The sequence below is a fragment of the Eutrigla gurnardus genome (assembly GCF_963514095.1).
Source record: "Eutrigla gurnardus genome assembly, chromosome: 22".
NCBI classification, from domain to species: Eukaryota; Metazoa; Chordata; class Actinopteri; order Perciformes; family Triglidae; genus Eutrigla; species Eutrigla gurnardus.
The window spans coordinates 10,302,426-10,324,374 of NC_139933.1; the positions used below are offsets into that span (position 1 = coordinate 10,302,426).

Sequence of the window (21,949 nt, forward strand, 5' to 3'; positions counted from 1 at the left end):
TGACTGACTTTTTCGTGAATTTTTGACATGCTATAGTATGACTTTTTTTCCACAAAAAATTTGACCATGGCTTTTTATGACTGTTTTGGACTCACTACTCTCAGACTTGGCGCAGCAAGCGATATGAATGATTTGTATGACTTTTTAATAATTTTTTATAATTTCTCATGAAATAATTGATAACAGATTTTTTCATCTATCTTCAACATGCTAGACATATTATATTACTTTTATTCACAACTTTTTTGACATACTATACTATGACTTTTATTAATTTATTTTTTCCACATATCAACTATGACTTTTTCGACATGCTATACTATGAGTTTTTTGACATGTAGATTCCCAAATTTGTCAAAATATTGTCTGTTTCGAAATGTTCTCACACGTTTTTGGAGCTATCAAGCCAGCCATAGTGACAATCAAACACACTTCTGGTTGTTTTCAAAATAAATCACCTACTAACAAATAACATGATGAGGATAATTACGTACAACGTGTAGGTCCTTTCTTCAGCCTACTTTTACCGTAAGGTAACTTGAGGCACCCACTGCCCAATCTTGTCAGTTAGAGGGGGAACTGCAAAGAACTGCTCCAGTAGCATTTTACAGGTATGTTTTTTAATTACAGCTTTTACAATCATTATCATTATTATCATCATATTATATTCAATTATCATCACTACTCTCCAATAATATGAATTTAAATCATAACACAATTTTTTTCAAAATGTACACATACAAGTAGCATATCTTAAATGTCCATAATTTAAAACATATTTCTTTTTTCAACCTAAAATGAAATTACAGTCAGTCTTAAAACTAAGTATGAAATGAACATACAGTTTAATACACACACATACATACTGTACATACATACATACAATAGCAGTTATCATAAAAAATGATAAAAATTAAAATACACACATTTTACAAAGTCCTGACCCAAGCTTTCACATCATTAGATGATTGATATCATGACGTTCACTCTAAAATGGTTGATTTTGGCATGCATATTAACACAAATGCTTAACTCTTTTTTTTTCCCACTTTGAACAGGGTTTAGTCGTAAAGCACTTTGCTTATTGTCTCATTGTCTGTCCTATTCACATTTGTGCATCTCATGTCTGTTATGGCTTAAGAACATACATTTAGTTTCCTCATATTCTCCCTTGGAACCACGCTCTCCCAAAACTACTGTATTGTGATGTTACTAGCCAGGGTATGTTCTATCTTATCGGTCTAAATCAAAGTAAGATCACCTGAAAGGATGTGTGACGGGTTGTCTTTCGCTCGATCTGAACAGGAATGCAGTTTTTCAATTTTAAAAACTATAAATTCATTGTGTCAATATTGCCAGCACACACTCAGAAATTGAAGATGTATTCACGACAGGCGATGGTCACTTTCTACAGGCCACTTTCTACAGAGTCAAACAGCATCATGCCACAACAATGGATCAAGATGGGATGAGAGAGAAACAGAGAGAGAGAGAGAAAGAGAGAGAGAGAGAGAGAGATAGATGGATGAACACACATTCACTCATTATTTTTTCATCTTTTCAGAAATCATTCACTCAGTGTCTTTGATTATTCGAGATCTCTTGCTCGAATGTTGTTGTGTCGTTGGTCTTCTTCTAGTGTCCATTTTTTATTTGGATCCTTAGGTTGTTTTTCTTCAAAAATGTGTCCCCCCTTTAGGATAGAGGTGGGGCTCTACAAAATGGAACACACAAGAATGGTGAACGCTCCTGCCGAGAGGAGATGTTTGATTTAGTGTTCACATGAGTTATATTTAGCCACAGATAGTACATTCATCAGTGAGGGCGCTTTTTTTCTCACCTGGTGTGCTTATCTTTTTTAGCAGGAATATGTTCTCACGGACCCCGACTCTCCTCTCGGACCTACTGACAGAGAGTAGAAGATAATCGGTAAATAAAACTCACTGTAACACAAGAAGACCCAAATCAGTAAAACATACACTGGATTTTGACTGTATCTGCTGCCCATAATGTTGGAATATTATATTTTGACACAATCCTCTGTTATTCCTCTTTAAATGCATCAGTAATCACTTTTTCAGGTGCAATGATTACATTATGTGTGAAAATTACCCAGGTGAAATGAATTCATGCATAACATTTGTTTGGCACTATAAAAGACATTTGCAAATTATTCCAACTTTATTGGCGACCCTGTATTATGCCATTGAAATCCAAAAGGCCTCTTTAGCTCTTTTGCATCATAGATTTTGTTTGACTCACCTTCACTCTGGACTTTTCTCAGGGTGACGGAGGGGGTCGAGATAGCCGAGGCACGGAAGTTGGCAGGTAATGTTTCCGAGGAGTCGGAGGTCACGCCGCGGAGGTCCTTCTCTCGGAACATCTTCCTCCATGATGGTGATCGCGTAAATGTTTTCGTGCCGTCCTGCAGAGACAATGGAATAACACCGGTGATTAGAAATAATGGTGTCCAAGCTGGAGGGTGTCTGTTTCAAGGGTCTCATTCATTATACGTTAGTGGGGGTTTAACAAAGAGGTATTGACAAAGCAGGTTTTGTTGTGACAATATACCACGGTTGCACAGTTTTTAGTCCTACAAGCTGTAACTAAGCAATTATCAGTGGTGTAAACACAGCTGAACCGCTTTGGCATGCCAACAGTTTGCCAGCAGTGGTACATGCACTGATGCTATAAAGGCTCTCTTTAGAAGGGAGAGAGATATTTCAGTCTGCTCTTTTACCACGGGAAGGAAATCATCCTGTCATGACACATATTTAACAAAGGGACAAACATTGAAAAGTTGCATGTGGCAACTATGATCACGTAAAACAGTGGTGACAATGATCACATACTCCTGCCTCCCGATCATCTCGATAAGATTTCCTACTAACCTCATCTGGCCTCCTCTCCGTTCCCATAGAGATGAGAGTGTTGTACTCTTTCTCTAGGAGCTGCCTCGCCTGCAAAAGATAGACAAACAGTGTATTAAGATCACAATTAAGATCATTTAATAGTTCAAGATCAGGCTTGTCTTGGTATTAGGCAAACAGCAATGAGAATGTTTAAGCGCTCTGTGTCTACAAGTTGACAAAAAAAGGTGGTGTGCAGGTACTCCACCTGTGTGTTCTGATTGGGTATCTGGAGGAGGAGGGCCAAGTCAGTGTAGTCGAAGGTGTCGTCCAGCGCCAGGAGGGCCCCGTGTACGCCACTTTCTAATAGGCAGTCAGCAAACTCTTTCAGACCAATAGATTGCACCCAGCACATCACTCGCTCATTGGACCAAACCACTACATCTGTGGAGGAGGACACAAAAAGGCAGTTATCACCGGGGAACCACAGACCGAAGAGCATTGTGTAAACATCTGCTTTGATATCACGTTTGAAAGGAAGCTCTGGCTGTTGGGCCTCACCTTGGTTCTGGTGTTGACTCTCATCCCTCCTCCTCTCCAGCTCCTTCCTGTCGTAGTTCAAGCGCTTCAAGCACATGATGCCGTAGTGAAGACTCACCCTGTAAGACACATTGCTCTTATATCCGTCTAAGCATGGCAGATATATACACGCCAAAGAAAAGAGTGCAAGGTAGAGAGATAACATGTATATATGTCGGACTTCCAGACCTGTGGAAACTGTCCACCATCTTCAGCTGGCCCCTCAGTTCTTTCTTGGTGAGGTGATCGAGCATTCGGGCGTCCACCAGTGACTCCATGAAGTAGGAGCGGTACTGGGGCAGACCCAGGCTGGGCAGCCATTCGTTTCCCACCCACTCGTGGTTCATGTCCCCATAGGCCAGGATCTGGAGGATGGAGGGGAGTAGAGTCAAGAAAGCACAAAGTGCCGGTGTCTACAGCTGTTTCTCCTTCATGTGCATTCTATACACACGGGTGTGTAAACACTGCTGCATCACAGAAAACAGGAAACATGGAAATTGTAGGCTAATATAAATGATCTGTAGTGTTACCTCTTCTGGGAAGTCCAAGATTTCTAAACTGTATGTTAGAGTTAGACTAGAATTGTGCGTTATGATAGATTGGTACCACTTCCTTTACAAAGGGTTTGTATTCATGGTTAATGCATATTATTTTATGTTTAACATACTAGTATTAACCATTACTTGACTTGAACATGGTCAATGCACAAAGACCAATAACCTTATATTAAACAAGGAGAGATGTACTTAGCAAATTGCCATTTTCCACTTGTAGTCCCTGGGCAGGTAGGTTAAAAATAGTTTATTAATGCTTTACAGATTAGTTATAAATCATTAATTAGAACAACTTTGGGTTGCCAGATTGGGGAAAAGCCTCCCTCAGTCTGAAAATGTGTTGTCCCTTTGTCTAGGTTTTTAAGGGTTTGAACCTGCGGCCTTAAATGGACTGTTTAACCACGTACATACTGGACACGGCCACCAGAGATACAAAAATGCTAAGTCTTAATATTTCTTCATATCCCAAAGTCTTCCTTAATCTCACCTGGTCCCAGCTGAACTCCTTCTGCTCCTTGTGTTTCAGGCAGAGAAGAGATGGAAGAGAAGGGGCGCAGAGAGTTGGAAAGAGAGGGAGAGATCACCAGGAGGGAGTGTGTTTGTGTACGCGTTGTGTGTTATGGTGAATCAGAATGAAGAAGAAGAGAGGGAGGGCAGAGGGAGGAAACGTTTTGTTAGTGAGTGAGAATTAGTCGGAAAAGAACTACATCAAAACAGATTTCGAGGGAACAGTAAGGGGAAGGTGTGGCCTAATCAGAGACAGAGACAAAGAAAAAAACAAAGCTCATCAATGTGAGACCTTTCGTCATATTGCTAAGAATTATGAAGCCAAAACAGACAATTAATTATCATCAATCTTCATTCCTAAACACAGAAAAGTATTTGTATCAGAACTGTCTGGGCTGATAAACAGAGTATATCCCTTAAATACTGGATTCTCTTTTCAAATAGAAATTGTAATGAACTGTAATTTTCTTACTGGCTTGGTAGCAGCAGTGAGAGACTCCATCTCAGCATGCGTCATCCAAATATTACTGGTCGACTGTGAAGAAAGCAAACGAATGCAACATCAATCTTATTTCCTTAACAGGTGTTTGTTTTTTTATTTCTTAATATCCCATCTGTTTGAACACATGATGTGCCGATTGTTTACATGCTTTTTTCCGTTGTTTACTGAGCCTTACAGAGCGAGTGCTTGCAGGGGCAGACGGACTAGTGAGGGAGACCATTTCCTGGATGGCCAGGCGGAGCTTGAGCCGGTGTAGGGGGTTGCTGATGCCGATCTCCCTCTGGATCTCTGTGTCCGACAGGTTAGCCATGATGGCGCCGCTCTTCACGTTGGCGCGGCACGCTGCCACGTACCATGCTGGCATCCCCACCCACAGCTGGGAGAACAGAGAGGGGACGTTCACGGAAACACTTGTAATGATGACACATGAGGCAAAGACCACTTTTGTACTTGTTACGGCGTGTCACGGTGTACCTCGAGCCATGTAACGACAGTCGGGCCGTCCCATGAGGCGAAAGGCAAACCCTGACGACAGGCCTCCTCTAACAGGTCATGCCTAGCAAGGATAGTGGAAAAGATATGTTTTGTGAAGACACCATTCTTCATATCTAACTTTACCACTGTCTCCTTTATGAATAGAAAATCACATTAAACTCTTAGGGCATAGATGTGTTTAAATGTTTGCATGAGAAGAGACTGATCTCACTTCTTTTTGCTGCGGCGGTCTTTCTCCACTGTTCCAGTACCAAGTTTAGTCAGGCCCAACGGGTCAGCTGAGCCCAGGTCGTCAGAGGGTGTGGATGCTGCAAAAGGTCAAAGGTTAAAAAGAATTGCTATTTAAGGAAATCCACCTTACTGTTGATAATCTTCTTGCGGAAAAAAAAACACAGCTATATTTGTCAACCGGAAAACAAGATGGCAGATTAAATGTTCCAATCTGTCCACAGACCCAGTGAGGAAGATTCGCGTCCAGGTGCACCGATCCTCCCTTTTTCCTTTTTGCCAAAGAGACGGCCGATAGACGACTTAATGCTTTTCTTTTTGCTGGCTTTGTGGAGGGAATCCTGGCTAGCAGTGGTGGAACCGTCAGCAGAGAGGCTAGAACAAACGGAGAAAGGGGAAAAACAGGAAGTGATGCACTCTAGTTTGGTATAATAATAAACTACTTATGAGGAAACTCTGTTGAGAGTACCTGCGGAATTCCCGGAGGTCATCGAGACCTGCCCCTGGGTGAGTGTGTGTCATTCGGTCCAAGCGTAGAGCTCTAGGAACCGGAGGAGGGGTGGAGTCGATCAGGGCGAGTGCTCTGCATTCTTCTCCATCTTTGCTGTTCTGCTGGGTGGAAGGAGTTGGGTGAATTCATCAGGGGTTTTCTTGAAGCACATTTGTGGCTTATGTATCGCAACTTTGACACGGTACCTGTCGGTCGTTCTCCCTGGCAGGGGAATGTGGCAGGCGGGGGGTGGAATGTCCGGAACTAGGCGGTGAAGGAGACGCCAACGTAGAAGAGGTGATGGAGGGAGTCATGTATCCCCGACCAACGCTATCCCGTCCTCCCAGGGAGGAGGGCGGAAGAGACGGGGCGTCGAGGGCCACGCTGCTGACCCGGCTCTCAATCTCTTCTGCCCTCAGCTCTGTGCTTTCCTTTTCCTCCTGAATCAGCCTGAGAGGAGAGGAGAAGATATTTTTAAATTGCAGACTTTACTATCTTTACTCTATCAGAATATATACAATATTGGTTGCCCACGTGGCTCTAGGAACAAAAACAGTCTCATAAAAGACAAAACCATAAAAGACAAAACCATAAAAGACGTAAAACGCACTTGATCTCCTTGTTGATGGCCTCCAGTTGCTCTTGTAGCATGATGGCCAAAGTCTGTACATCTGTCTGTCCACTGGGAGAGAGCAGCTCCGATCCGAACAGAGTCTCCCGGTCGTCCTCATCGTCAGAGCAGCCTCCATCCCCACCCTCGAACCCGGGACCCAGCATTGTGCCGCTGTCCCACTCTCCATACTGGAAAGAGGCGGGAAAAATGGAGGAAATCATCATCCTGATAAGAAATGATATCGACGTTGTCATCACCATTATCTCCGTGTTGGATCAACACCTTGTTACTGTCGTCTCTAGCAGCCCCCCACCGGCCTCGGTGAGTCCGCCGGACCACCACCCCAGTAGAGGAGTTGCTGTAGCCGGACGGGAGCGAGCCTCCACCCTGGGGGTACCGAAGCTCCGAGGCGCTCCCTGGAAGAGATCTCCGGAAAAGGGTGGAGGGGAGTGAGCTCACGCTGCCTGCCCTATGATGGGATCCAGAATTTGTTATGTTAGTGCTTGAAGATGACAATGTACGCATTTTATGGGTGTAAAATCATGACATTATCATAAAATAAAATAATGCATAAAATTAAATTAAATTAAAAAAATAATTTTAATTAGCTAAAAACAGCAAAAACAGTATCCCCTTTAGAGACTTTCTTGTAATTTGGGCATTTAAAAATGATTTGTATGGATAAATTCCCTTCAATGTTAATTGTGGCTAACCTGGAATAAGAGCCAGGCCTGCCTCGAAGCTGATCCAGCTCCAGTTGGATTCGCTCCAGCTCAGCAAGGAGCTGTTCCTAAAACACAGAGGCAAAAAGACTTTAACCTGCTTTTCCTTCACAAAGCGTAGATCATCATGATATTCAGCAAAAACAGTGCTGTTGTAATTAAGATCACGCACAAGATACAAAACATATGAATCAAATAGTACCTTATTAGCTATAAGGTCATCTTGGATTTTCTTCATATTGGACAGTTCCTCTGAAAGAGCATTCTAGCAGAGCAGAAGGATGAATATACAATTTGTAACTTATTTTACATTATATTTAAGTATTCTGCACCACTAAACAGTCTCCTCGTTACCTTCTCCTCCAATGCCGCCATCCTCTCTTTGAGGTGGAGCTGCAGCCTCTCATTGGACTCAGACAGAAGCTTGTCCACTGTATCTGAGAGGCGTTTGTTGTGTTCGTCATTCATCTTCTCCCTCTGCCTCGCCTAAAAATTAAACAGCCATAAGGTCAGAGCTCAAGATAGACAAAAAATGGACAACAATAATTTTCGTAAAAGAGGGAAATGGCGGGTATAGAAAAATAAAAGATGTTACCCTCTGTAGCTCTTGGTTCTTCTCCTCCAGTTGAGCTTCCATTTGCCGTAGTCGCTCTTCAAAGTTCCCATGGCGCTCCTCTGCCTAAATTAGAATAAACATTATTTAAAGATGCTCCTACGAGCCTTCTTCTTAAGATTAGATCTAATACAAGCTTGATGATTTTTGTCCAAGAGGCATCATTATATGATTATTTGATTGACTGATAGAAGCTTTGCCAGTTTATTAACAACGTTAACGCGACTGTGAAAAAAAACCCCAAACTTTAAACGTAACTATCAGCACTGAATCTGAATGGCAGGTCGTCTGCTCGGTAAGGTACAGGGTGCGTTTGCTACGGACTCAATCTACCTTGTTGAGAGCAGCCACCCTTTGGGCGAGCTGGGCCTCGATCTCAGGCAGCGTCTCCGCCCTCTGCAGGGTCTGCTGGAGCTTCTGCTTGGCTTCATCCAGACGTTCCTGCAGCTGTCTGTTCTTCTCTTCACTCTGGAAACACAGACCACAACACATATGCACATTATGTGTGATTGGAGGTCAGTTACCTGCGCAACTGTGCACCTAATATAACTGTTAAAGATGGCATATTTTTGGATTTTTAATTACTACAATATAACTCCATCAAATATAGTGCACAAGTGCAGACTATGTTGTATAATGCATGTATTATTTGAGCCATTTCTTACCTGTCTGTGCAGTGATTCCTTGCTGGCCAGCTCATTTTCAAGCTTGTCTTTGATATCATGGAGAGAAGTCGCCTCCCTCTGGGCGCTGAGGTACCTGCATTCAACAAGACACCATCCAGTTATTAGAGCTGCAGTTCTCTGCCAGCAGAACCTGATACATGTGATTATATGCAAGGTCGTAATTTCCACTGGGAATTTATTCACTCACTAAAATACCACTAAACTGTGTCCTCTTACTGTCAAAATGCCAAAAGTTCTGGGTCGATCAAAATGTTAAAATACTCATGTGGGTTGCCTTCACTTATTCCTGTGCGCTCACAGCATTTCAACTTTACAGACAGCAGTGAGTGAATTGCAGACTTTTTGCCCCTCAGGCAAAATAGCTCTACCCTTCTTTCCAGCAGACACTCGTCAGGGCTGAGTTCTTCTACATTTTTGGGTAAGCAGAGGAGTTTGAGGTTGTTTTCATTTATAGCAATTCTCCTAAAAAGACGGTATATTGGAATGCAGTAAAAGATGGTGCTCTCTGTAGTTAATATAGAAATCAAAGTTATTTTTATGGATTTTAGATGTTAAAGGTTGAGTAGGTGATTCTATTCAGAAACACTTTCTGTTGTAATACTTGAAATCCTCTAACATATCGATAGCAATGGATAAATTAAATGCTCTGACATAAAAAAAATAAATTAAAAAAAAAGTAATCTGTGGCCAGGGCAGGACTGTAAAAACCTTGTCCAATCAAATTGGGCCAGAGAAAATAATTTGGACTTACTCTCTGATTGTGCGCACCCGATCTAGAGCACTCGTTTGGTTTTCTGGAGGAGCGGCTTTGAAGGTCTGAACAAACTCTGCCTTTAATTTCCAGGCAACAGGTGAAACATATGCTGTGTTCATTACACCTGATGTATGAAATTCTGGTTCCAAGTGAAAAAAAGGCTGGGATCCTCGCTAAAACAAAGAATAGATTCGTCAAACACAGACAAGGTTACCTGCGTTCTAGTGTTGTAATCCTTTCCTCCATGTCCTCCCTTTGACAAAGGGCCTAGAAGAAGCAAAAATGTATCATGAAATGATGATGTTTTATTACACAATTAACCCAAACTCCAGCAAAGAGAGAATGAAGAAAAAACCTGAATGTGTGAATAGCCTGTATAAGTAGTCATTTTGAATACTGTATGAGTCAATTTAACATTTTTGTACCACCAATAACAAAAAAATCAGCCTCATAACTGCTTTTTTTCACTTAATTTGCCCTCCATAATGATGCATAACAGTACTTCTACTACATGTCTATTGTGTTCAAATATACACTTGGATCCCCAGGAATTGAGGATGCTCAGGGTCTTGGCTGGGAAGAGACAGATTGGCCCTACATACCTCTTTGACTTCCCTCTGGAGCTTCTGATTGGCCTCCTCTGACTTCGTCACCTCCCTCCTGGCGGCCGCAAGCTGTTCCTCTATTTCCCCAACCTGACGTGACACCGCAAAGGGACACAAGATGACACAGATTGAACCTACGTGAGTCAACGTGAACACCAAGTGTAAATAGACACATCAAGTGATTCATTACAAATGTCTGACCGCTCAATGTAAGACTCTTCACTAGCATCACTGACATCAGTGTAACATGTTGAGAGTCTGACGCCTCTAACACTCGGTAGACAGAATATGTTTCCATTCAGTTTTCTGGGACATCATTTTATCGTGACCGGGCAGTCAAACATTTGTGAATAAGGTATCTTCATCTAAATACTTAATCAATTACACATGTTGGACGGTGCTACAAAAAGCTGCAATAGTCTAACTGGCCACAAGAGGGAAGAGGGAGACCGGTAGATATAGTTTACATGGATCCCCTCCTTCTTGGAATATACTGATGGAATATATTTCTGTAACAGCTTTCCTCTTCTTAAAGTACATTAGAGTTACTTAGAGTACATTAAAGTACTTTTTTAAAATGATGTTCATAATATAAACTACATTTTTAAAATGCACTGATATAGTATAGATATGTGTGATTTTAAAGTGTCTTTGAGTACCTTTAAAAGTGCTATATAAATAAAATGTATTATTATTATTATTATTATTATTATTATTATTATTATTATTATTATAGCAGCTGATAACTTATATTATAGCTATATAGATATATGGATACCAGACCCAAACCTTAATAGTTCAGCATTTTGGTAAATGTTTTCTTGGTTTCTTGCCGAGGCTTCTATAAGAAGATACCAGATACCAATATCACAGACTGTCCACACAGTAATCATGATGCTGTAGCAAGCAGCCGGTTAAATAAGCTAGCATGAAGACTGGAAACAGGGGCAAGCAGCTCGCCTTGCTCTGCACAAAAGTGTAATAACACCATGATTCCCAAAATGTTTGACTATAACTAGATGATGATGACATATCTAGGGTAAATTTGTGTAAAGTTGTATTTCTGTACCTCTGTGTTGCTGGTATAAAATGAAAATGTAGTAAAGCTAACATGATTACAAACTGCATGTATTGAAGTGATGAGGTTAAAGCCTCAAGTGAGCACGCAAACTATTTTCAATTGCAAAAAAATTAAAAAGCTTCCAATCATAGTCCACTTAACTGGGATGCCACACACTTACATATCCCCGAAGAAGTGAGGACGTACCTGCTTTGCACAAAAGTCATACCGGTCCCCACCATGCCAGATAGACAGAAACATACACTCACCTGTCGGCACATGAGGGCCAGCCGCTCCCTCAGCTGGGAGAGTTCAGATCTCTGGCGCTCTATCTCTCCTTCTCGCTGTCTCTCCAGCTCACTATCCTCCAGGCCGGTTGAGGGACCATTGGGTAGTCGCTGGAATGATGATGACAATATAGGAAAGAAATGAGAACGATGAAGATAATGAATCCGTTAGAATCAGCTGATGTTTTAGCTGATACAAATTGTGGCTGCGGTAAATCTTAAATTTATAATCACACTGTCACACCATGTTACCCACACATCTACTTTTCTACTGACTTTGTGGACACTAACACACACACACACAAAAACAACTGGAACCAACGTGCATAAAACCCTCCCTTACATCTTTCCCGCCGTCCGCCCCTTGTTGACGTCTTTTAATTTGGTCTCTTAAAGAGATTACCTGGAAAAGGGGAGAGAAAAAGGACAAACAGACAATATAAATAGATGCTTTTCTTCTTACCGAGCTAAAAAATAAAAATAATTGCATTCGACTTACCTCTTGAGAAGATGCGGCAAGTTGGTCCTCTAACATGGACACCCTCTCGAGGGCCACACGGAGCCGCTCTCGGACCTGTGGATAATTTTTGACATATACATAAGATAGTTAATAAAGAAAAATAATAGAGCAATTATGAGCAATATGTTCTTAAAGGATCAAAAGTACAATCACGCAGAATGGCTCCTTTCACTCACAAGCACTTGTATGTAAGAGCAGTCATTTCAGATACTTTGTATTTGTAATAGAGTGGTGCAGGAATGAGTCCAAAAACCAGGAAATGAGTCAGCGTTTTTGCACTTCCGCTTCCATTGTCGAGAAATCGATGGGTCTTTTGAGTGGGTTTTTGGTTAGATGCCTAAAATACGGTTATGTGGTCAACGGAAGCTTAAGAGATTTTAACGTTTTGTTGTACGAAACAAAATTTTGTGGGTAAATGAGAGAGGAAAATGTAATCATGCCGACTAGTCTGCATTTACAGCATTGTAGTGTGAACATGATGTCGTTTGTTCATAGCCGTACTTCTGAGATTGCGTTCACTTCAAAATCATAAAAGTGGCGTTCATCAAGTGTCATAAACTTGTGTTGGCAATATTCCAAAAATCCAATGGAAAAATCGAATTGACTTTTTGTTGAGGGTCCAGTGTAATGCTAACTTCCGAGGTTAGCCGAGAAAACTCCATCACCCTTGCACCACTCAATGGAGTAGAAGTATCAAGTAACTAAATCAAGTATTTACTTGAAGCTAGAAGGAACTTACATTTTGGAAATCTCTCATGCAGACTTCCCCGTAAATGTCTGGTTCTCCCTTGCCACACTTAACAATCCCGCTGATTGTTTTGTTTACTTATGTTTGTCACATAGAGGTTTCAGTATCAAATTGACTGTTTCATAAACAATTACGAAAAAAAAAGTTCCGCACAGTAACTTTAAGTACAGTACTTGAGTAAATGCATATTCCGACCCTGCTTATAGGCTACGCTAACAGGTTACAAACTTTTATAAATGTTTTTTAATCTTAAACCTGTAAAACAGTAAAAAAAAAAAAAACATACTGACGTACATTGTCACTTTGAGCTAATGTGGCTAACATATTAGCCAACAGCCCATTTACCACCATGGTGTATAATATATGGATCTCATTACATAACCATGCTATTTACACACCCAGCAGATACAGAGCGACAATAGCATGCGTTTCACATTATGCTTCTTGTCACCTGATGAATCCAATCACACTCCTTTTCCTCCGTTTTGGGTCCCTACTAAGTCCTGAAGGCAATGTGTGGCTTTCTAGCCATCGAATGCTCTACTTTGCCCACTAGCTAGCTGCTAACTTGGTCTGTCTGCCTGTGACCGCAAACACGGTCATCAAATATGTTGTTGACATAAAGACATGAATCCCAACCACTTTAAGTTTGAGTAGGATGTAAAAGTGAAGAATATTTGGATAAGGCCCTGATATGCAAGGTCACCAGTTTGACCCACCTTCTCATCCAGAGCCTTGTGGTGCTCAAACAGAGACTTGAGGGCCTTGAGGACCTCCACCTCGCTGGAGACCCCTGCCGGGGACTGGGCTTGTCTTTTCACCACCGTCATCCTCAGACTGCGCTCATGGCGAGACACCAGACACTCCAGGTGTTCCAGCAACAGCTACGGGAGTGAATGGGTCGAAAGGGAAAGGGAGACGGAGAGGTGGCAGTAGAATGCAACGGGGTGAACCGAGGGAAAGGGAATAAGAGACGGAAGAGAAGGGACGGAGACAGGTAAGGTTCAAAGAAGACACGGAGGAGTGAAGGGTTTTGAGAGTTGACAATGAGTGGAGAGAAGAGCAGAGAGGGAACGAGGAGTGAGCGAGAGAGATAAGGAAAGCAGATACGTGACACAAAAAGAAAGGATGTGGAGGAGAGAGAGGGAGAGAAGGAGGGGAAACAGACCAGGAGCAAATGAAACAGTGTCACACCCCCTCAACCACAATGGGCGAGGGAGATAACATAGAGGCTGTTACAGTGCTAATAAGCAAAATGGCCGCTAAACATCTTACACGTGTGTTGTTTCTCTCCGCCTTGAGCTCAGAGATCTCCTCCTCCCTCTCCAGAAGCTGCTCCCGGCAAACGTTCAGCTCTTTAGTCAACACAGCAAACTCCTGTGGAACACACAAGCTGCGTTCAGGGGCAAAGGAAAACAAACTGTTTAAACGTATGGGTTTTAACCGTTTTTAGCGTAGGTGGTCTCTGCTCAGCCGCGCGAGCTGCGACGAGAGCTCAAAAGAACAAATATTAATTCAGACCAGACAGATCTACTGCCTGTGAAAATTAAATGGCGTCGGCTGCTCTCGGCACGTATATAAATGGACACGTAGCGCTAGAGATGTGCAGAAAGCAAAGCCCTCCAGAAACGCGCAGCGTTGAACACCTGAGACCAGGAATGTAAATCACTGACATGGTTTTCACCGCCACTCATCCTCCTCTGTCAACCTGCACTCATGGATGGATTACATCACACTGTTACACAAGGGCTCTACATCGGGGCACAAGAGACCCCCCCCCCCCCAAAAAAAAAAAAACACAGCATCGATATGTCATACTGTAAAACACCGCCAGGAATACATTCAGAATTCTTGCTTGACGCCTAACCGAATGCAAAGAGGAAAGCTTGTGTTATTTTTTTTTTTTAAATAACACACAATCAATGGTCAGTGGTTTCTTAAGTCTCCATACAGCATAATCAAGGCCTTCAGGTTAGAAGCAATTGCTGTTGGCCTGCCGTATGATTCAAAATCAGCTGAAAGTAGACATATGAAATTGTTACGTGTTTGCATAAAAGATAGAAGAGAGGAAGAGCCAGAAAGAGATCTATACAGATGGTGACACAGTGGGTCCATTGGCTCTTGGCCTTGTGGGATTGTTTCTCGTTTGGAGAGGGGTCAGCTTCTCACTTGGCTTCTCTTATTGTTGGTTTATTTTTGTATTTCAACTCAATCTATTTCTATTCATTTGAATGAATTTGCATTCCTTATGCATAATGTAAAAGTAAACTGATCCGTTCAAATGCAATTCAGTAATGTAGCCATTTAACAAACACTGTGGAGTTTATTATGTTTAACTGTTTGTTGAAATAGCATCGGAGATGTATTCAAGCCTGCAACTGATGAATAGTTTCATTTTTGATAAACCATTAACTGGTGTCACAAATGAGTTGAAGGTATCCATCGCAGTTTCTTAAAGTCTAAGTTGGCAGCTTCAAATGACTTGTTTTGTTGGATCAACAGTCCAAAAACACAAGTATTCCATTCATATTTGTTCATAAGCGTATTGATAATTCAATGAAGTGTTTCAGTGCTAGGGCTGATTAAAAAAATGTTAGTTTTGCATGTTGTTTTGCAATTTCAAAATATTTGTCAAATATTTTAGGAGAAATAGGAGCGTAATATACTAAATTGGATTTTACTTTATTCCATAGGTTTTTATAATTGTGTATCCATTCATTGCAACAAGCGAGTGCTATGATAAGTTTGAAATTCCTTCAAATCTCATTCTCACTGTTCTTCTTTTCATATCTGAGCATCACAATTACATATGAACACTTGGTGAAAACACCTTTCTGACTTGAAATAATGACAATAACTCTTGATATTGTATTAATATGGGATCAGTCGACGACATTTATCAGTCCAACATATGCAAAAGGAATCTGACTGAATTGGATTCGCACTGAAACATTGTCAACAGATATTAGAAGGCGGTGAAAACATGAAGGGAACGCACATATACGGTTGAAAAGCCAAACTGCACATACTGTAAATACACATTCAGTTTGAGAAAGCTGTTCATGTTATAAATGTCGGATAAAATCTTTGAATTGACATTATTATCAAGCGATTTCACCCAGTCGGTCTAAACCACAAGAATTCCTAGAGAATCCAGTATTAATTTAAGTTAAGCTGAAACCATTAGCATATAAGCTTCCAGCATCATAAATCATCCACTAACATACAAACAGAATAAAAACCTGATTGCCCAGTGAGAGGAAAATTGCGGATGCAACTGAGACTCAACAGCCAGAAGATGATAGAAACATAAAACCCTCTGCATTAGTGAGAGCAACGTGAGGGAGGAAAAACTCTGACGATGCGGAGAAGGGAAGTATTTAACGTCCACTTCCGAGCGACTCCCTGCATGGACTGTCACTGCGAAGGCTTACCGTCTCATGAGCTCGCTTTCACGATGACACGCGCTCAGAAAAACACACTCGTACCAACCAGACGCTGATAGAGGATAAACACGGTTACCTCCTCAGGAAGAGTGTTCCACTTAACAGCCAAAACACATGCTTTCCCTTCCAAACCATAGGCCAGAGATCTTCAACACGGGGTCCGGGACCCCTGGGGGTCCGCAGAGTTACAGCAGGGGGTCCCCAAAATTTGATCCCACACTTATTTTCTTCCAAAATGTAAAATATGTCCAAAAATACACAAATAAAACATTAATACACCATCTGATAAGCAAATTAACTGTTGTGTTCATGTGAAATTGTGATTTAGAAATGCCAATATAGAATTACATTATGTTCTATAAATAAATGAATCTGTCAACAATTATTATTTAGCATTGTAAACATACAGCATTACAAAGTACATTTAAACATGGCACTATAAGCTGCACTACTCATTATAATTGGCCTTGGGGGTCCTTGGCCTGAAAAAGGTTGAAGACCTCTGCTAAAGGCTGATTCCTCCATACACATATACACACATGGAAATACACACAGTACCTGTGGCAGGGCGATGGATAGCTGCCTCTGGAGCGACTCCTTCTCGTGGCCGAGCTCGCGGAGGCGGAGCTGAGCCGTCCCCAGGCTGTCCTGCGTCTCCCTCAGGTTCTCCAGCAGCCTCTCCCTCTCCGTCAGCATGTTGACCATTAAGGACTCCAGGTTCCCCGTGCTGCCCCCTTCGTCCCCTCCGCTTCTGGCCTCCCTCCCGCTGAAGCCCCCTCCTCCCGCCGCGCTCCCGGTGCCTCCGACTCCCGCCCCGGCAGGCGAGGAAGAGCCCCCGCCGGTCCCGCTTCGCCCATCCTCGGAAATGGTGGGCATCACCTCGCACATCATCATGAGACCGCAAACGTGTGTGTCAAGTGGATGGAGAAAACTAAATGGGATTGTGCGTGCAAAATGCCTGTCTTCGTGCCTTGGGGGGGTTTATGAGCTCATACTAAAAGTTTGATGTACAAAATATAAATCTTCACTTTTTCAGTCTTCCAAAAATAGCATTCCTTTGGTCTGCATATCTCCCTCTGTTTATTGCCTTTATGTTTTTTTTTTCTTTGCTCACTTGTCTTTCTTCAAGTCCCAATCTGCACGGTACGCGATCAGAATGCTTATGTGGTCCCGGGTTATGCAAGAGGAAGGAGTTTCTACGGGGAAGCCGTGCTGTGGGTGGCAGGGATTGGCAGAGGGTGAGGGAAGGAAAGGGGTTATGGGGAAGGAAGGGATAAAAGAGGGCCGATGCTCCTAAATTGTGTCCACGAGGCAGAGCTCCTCACAGCGCCGTGGGTGAGAGCTGAAAGAGAGAGCAGGCATGGCGTTAAATCCCCTTTAACAAACGTCAGTGTGCATTTAACAAAGGAGAATGGATATCGCAAGAGTGAGCAGGTAGTTTGACAATGTGACAGTAAGGCCCAACTGATGGGCTGCAATAAGCATTTTTTGGCAAAATAAAGAATGTGTTGCCTTTATACATGATGACAATTACAATTAGTCTCTGTTTACACATCCAATGTGAACCTTTCGAGACTCGGATTACAGTGGAAGCAGTAAAATGTGTACTAAACTAGCATACGCCCAGAGTCGTGCAACTTGAGATATGTGAGTCCATGAAATCAGGCAAGATGACACTTCAGGCACAACTAAAACCTGTCGCTTTCAACACGTTGTTATTGTGTTCTTTGAACGAGTGAAAGGAATTACATCAATAATTAAATTATAAAGGAATTTGTGATATTTAGATGGCAGGTGGATTAGCTTTGTTTCCAGTTTAATTGTCTGCTAGCTGTGGCCTTAGAATATATCGATTGGCAAGAAAGTGAAATTGCATTTTTTTCCCCAAAATGTCTGTTCTTTGTTCAGTCACTACGACTTCAGTGACTTTAGTCCTGATGAAAAGCAACATTAAGCGTTAAATCTGTTCTCATTCTCACCTCTAACAAACTAAGTATTTAATTGGGATTAAAATACGTGATTTCACTCCCACAAACGTACCTTTTAATTTGTTTTGTTGCGATTTTAAATTGCCTTTTTTTTAAACTGGAAAGTCCTACTGTCTCGTGCTGCAAACCATGGGCCATAAATGGTCTGGATTCAGGCAATCAGCATTATTATAGCGCCTCATGTCTCTCTTCCTACCTACCGTATTCTTCACTGTCTAGTCTACAATACTCAGGGGCTTCTGCTGGCCTTTATACTTTTAAGTGGTTCGGACTGATTTAGTGCCCCATGCAGGCTTCTGTACATCAGTGAAACTAGGCAGTGCAATAAAGAATTTCTTTGTCCAACCAAAACCATCCATTTTGTGAATCAAACATATTCAGCAAACAGTGAAAACGGGTAATGCCAGAGGTCTTCTTATTATTATTATCATTATAATTATTATTAAAAGGACGTCCAGAAGCAAAGATGGGGACTGCTTGCTGGTAACTGGAGGCCTGATACAGCTCTAAATAAATCTCCTCATGCTGGTGAGCTGGCTAGAGTTCTTGGCAACCTCACCTCATGTCCCACTAAAAAAACAACTTCCTTGCTTTTCTGCTCCACTGATGGACAATCGCTAATGCAAGACTGAACTGGCATTTCTGTAGAATACAGTTGAAGAGTTCAAAATGAAAGCAGATTTAAGATTTATGTTATACCCCACAATATCCTCCTGAAATGTGGTTGAAAACCTTGAAACCCTTAAAAACTTCCAAGCACTCATCTTGTGATAATTACCCAATTGTCATTACCAGCAGTATTTCCCCAGCAGCAGCAGTACTGCATACTACTGTATTGCATCCACTGTATTATCGTGTACAGTAATAGTTCACTGTATCCTGGGTCACATGATGAGTTTGTGCTGGAAAAACAAAAAGCATTCATTGCTGGAGTCCTGATTCAGTAAACATAACTGTGCAGCCTGCAGTTTTGACCGAAGCGTCAGCTGTGAGGTCACTGGGCTTCAGGACCTGTGTGTGTGTGTGTGTGTGTGTGTGTGTGTGTGTGTGTGTGTGTGTGTGTGTGTGTGTGTGTGTGTGTGTGGAAGGAAGAGAGAGAGACAACTAGAAAACAAGGGAGCTCGCTACATGTCTGGTGCATCAAACTGCCACTCTAGACTTGGCGTCGTGCCATAACATTACAGCTTTATGAGCATTATTGAGACCTTTCCTTTGAGTAGTTGCCGTTCCCCGCTGCCATAGAAATGAGTGAAATGAACACGGAGGACGGAGGCAGAGAGGCAACTTGAAAACAACGAGCCGGCGACAAAAGCATTTTTTTTCTTCTTCCTATTATGCCTAAGCTACAGTTGGGCTACATTATCAAGCCGCTCTATTAGATTCATGGGTGTGATGGGTGGGATCATGTCACCGCGTCGCCGCGCTGAAATCCATCAAGTGCGTGTGTATTAAAAGTGTCTGTGGATGTTTTCATATTATGATTGCCATCATCATCATCATCATCATCATCATCATCATCATCATCATCATCATCACCATCTCCATCACACTGAATCCTGCTTCTACCCTGGAGTGGACAGCCTGGTTGATTGCTACATGACCAATTAGAACCCCCCAATTAAGCTGTGTATTATGTTACTAAATATTCCTGCCTGCGAAAACAGTGGGCAAAAGGAAAATATCATTTTGTGTGTGTGTGTGTGTGTGTTTAGGCGTGAGAGAGAGAGAGAGAGAGAGAGAGAGAGAGAGAGAGAGAGAGAGAGAGAGAGAGAGAGAGAGAGAGAGCAGTAAAAACAGCTCTCCTCCAGCAGACACTGGGGCGGGGAGAGGGGTTTGCAGGAACCCACAGCCGCCGACAATTAGAACTAAAGAAAGAGGGTCATTTACATCCCCCTTGGCTTCCACGCTAAATCACCTTCCCAGCGACAGAACGCACGCATGGCGGATGCATAGCCTGCTTTGCATTTGAATACGAGCAGAGCATATAGCGAGTAATAATGAACGCCCCCCCTTCTCCATCTCCCTCCTAATACCATGAAACAGTACCTCTTGCCCGAGAAACGCATCATCGGAATCGATAAGTGATTGTGGGTAGAGGGAATGGAAGCACCGGGATCCGGACTGACTCGCTTTTATCCGCGCTGGCATCCACACACTGCATACTGGGCTAATGGGGGGAAATGACGAGGCTTTCCAGATGACAGGTCTGTGACTATACCTCCATTTCTGGATGTATGGAGGAAAAGACCGTTCGGCGGTAGGCGCACGAGCGCGCACGAGCACCCACGCGCAGATCTACATTCTTATAGTAAAAAAAAAAAAAAAAAAAAAAAGCAGCTTAGTAGTTGTGTATGGGGAGGAGGAGGGGGATCTCTAAATTGGCTCTTCGTGTGTTAAAATGCATTAAAGCAAAGCTGGAGGAAGATGGATTTCTTCGACTGAGACCGTGGAAAGCATCACGTCAGGAGGATGGCCCGCAAGGAAAAAAAATGCACACCGCACATTTCAGTAGGCTACTGTAGCCTGCATGGCTTCTCTTAGACATTATAGAATTCTAAGCAACTCCGTGTAGGCCCGGTGACAGCGGGAGGCGAGCTGGGAGGTTCGACTCCAGAGCTCCCAACGGCTCGGAGCTTAGTTACAGCCATGATTAATTACAAGCAACACATAGTAGGCCAATATACAGTGGCATCTTGTCATCCCTCTCTCGCTCTCTCCATCACCTCGCCAAACTGTATGCAAGCGGGAGCGAGCAAGCGCGCCCTGAATAAATCGTGCTGTGTGCTGCCAACACACCTGTCAATGCCTGACACTGACATGGGCGCCGCGCGTTGCATAGTCTATCTAATCCAAGCCTATTTCCTTCTATTCACCCCCCCCCCCCCCCCCCCTCCCCCTATACACGCGCACACACACACACACACACACACACACGCACACGACCCCCCCTCTCAATCCTTCACAACACAATGTTAGGTAGCCTACTTGTTATCGCGCACACGCACGCGCGCACGCATGCATCCACCGTTACATTAGTGCATGCAATTTCTTCCTCTCTTCCGCGTCCTCGCGACGGCCGTCGTTCGGCGGAAACTGGGTTGCGATGGGGCGGTGTGTGTGAAGTTGCATCCCTTACCACAGTCATCGCGGGGAGCCCGTAGTGTCCATGTTTGACGTTAAATATCCCGTAGGTCCATCGCCGCGTGTCGCGCCTCGGTTCCCGTGCCCCCTCATCCGAAACCGGAGCAACAAAAAAAAAGCCTAATGTGTGTGTTATTATTTTCTCTCTCTCTCTCTCTCTCTTCCCTTTTCCGTCTCCCTTTTTCCACATGTAAACGGCGAGGAGGAGGGAGGGAGGGAGGGAGGGAGGAGGGGGGGACGCGGAGAGAGACGATACGCCACCTTACCACAGACTCCCCCTCTGTCGGATTGGAAGGTAATGGGTCTTAAAGAAACATTCTCTCAGCATTCTCCGCATCTCTGTGATTTACGCGCGCGCCACGCGCTGCACGCGCACTCGCAGGCCAATCAAATACCTGATTAATTATACAGCGTGTATGTATATGAGAGACCAGCTAACTGTCAGACAGATATCTTACTTACCAATATTGCATTTTTTACCTGCAGCTTGAGCACAAAATACATACAAAATTTGCTGTGAATAATAAAACAAAAAAATGCATTGTTTTTTGCATCATAAAGC

General features: G+C 42.8%; 1 protein-coding gene across 6 annotated transcripts; it reads right to left on the reverse strand.

The window, feature by feature from the left end:
* Nucleotides 1-598: 598 nt before the first annotated feature.
* Nucleotides 599-21,538, reverse strand: LOC311033307 (liprin-alpha-3-like). Of its 6 annotated transcripts, none has more exons than XM_084040625.1 (32): nucleotides 21,383-21,538; nucleotides 16,817-17,600; nucleotides 14,088-14,189; nucleotides 13,532-13,696; nucleotides 12,044-12,118; nucleotides 11,888-11,947; nucleotides 11,527-11,655; nucleotides 10,195-10,287; nucleotides 9,807-9,859; nucleotides 8,818-8,911; nucleotides 8,486-8,620; nucleotides 8,135-8,218; nucleotides 7,894-8,025; nucleotides 7,742-7,804; nucleotides 7,531-7,607; nucleotides 7,100-7,286; nucleotides 6,815-7,005; nucleotides 6,411-6,654; nucleotides 6,184-6,323; nucleotides 5,941-6,089; nucleotides 5,698-5,794; nucleotides 5,466-5,547; nucleotides 5,167-5,367; nucleotides 4,962-5,024; nucleotides 4,470-4,496; nucleotides 3,618-3,793; nucleotides 3,411-3,508; nucleotides 3,118-3,293; nucleotides 2,892-2,960; nucleotides 2,263-2,425; nucleotides 1,841-1,905; nucleotides 599-1,714 (listed from the first exon to the last, which is right to left on the reverse strand). In XM_084040625.1, the coding sequence occupies exons 2-31, from the start codon at nucleotides 17,150-17,152 to the stop codon at nucleotides 1,859-1,861; spliced, it is 3,708 nt and encodes a 1,235-aa protein (XP_083896751.1). In that variant the 5' UTR covers nucleotides 17,153-17,600; nucleotides 21,383-21,538; the 3' UTR covers nucleotides 599-1,714; nucleotides 1,841-1,858. The 6 variants fall into 6 exon arrangements, with proteins under 6 accessions (XP_083896751.1, XP_083896753.1, XP_083896754.1 ...); XM_084040627.1 differs by having other exon boundaries at nucleotides 1,841-1,902; nucleotides 21,386-21,463; XM_084040628.1 differs by having other exon boundaries at nucleotides 599-1,749; nucleotides 1,841-1,902; nucleotides 21,386-21,463.
* Between the last annotated feature and the right edge of the window lie 411 nt (nucleotides 21,539-21,949).

What these genes read in the sequence shown, in the direction of transcription:
- LOC311033307 (XM_084040625.1), bottom strand. Translation starts at nt 17,152, where the DNA reads ATGATGATGTGCGAGGTGATGCCCACCATTTCCGAGGATGGGCGAAGC. An exon ending in ACAAGGCTCTGGATGAGAAG is followed by an intron (nt 12,119 to 13,531) that starts GTGGGTCAAACT and finishes AATTATCCACAG; the next exon opens with GTCCGAGAGCGGCTCCGTGT. An exon ending in TGGCGGCATTGGAGGAGAAG is followed by an intron (nt 7,805 to 7,893) that starts GTAACGAGGAGA and finishes CTGCTCTGCTAG; the next exon opens with AATGCTCTTTCAGAGGAACT.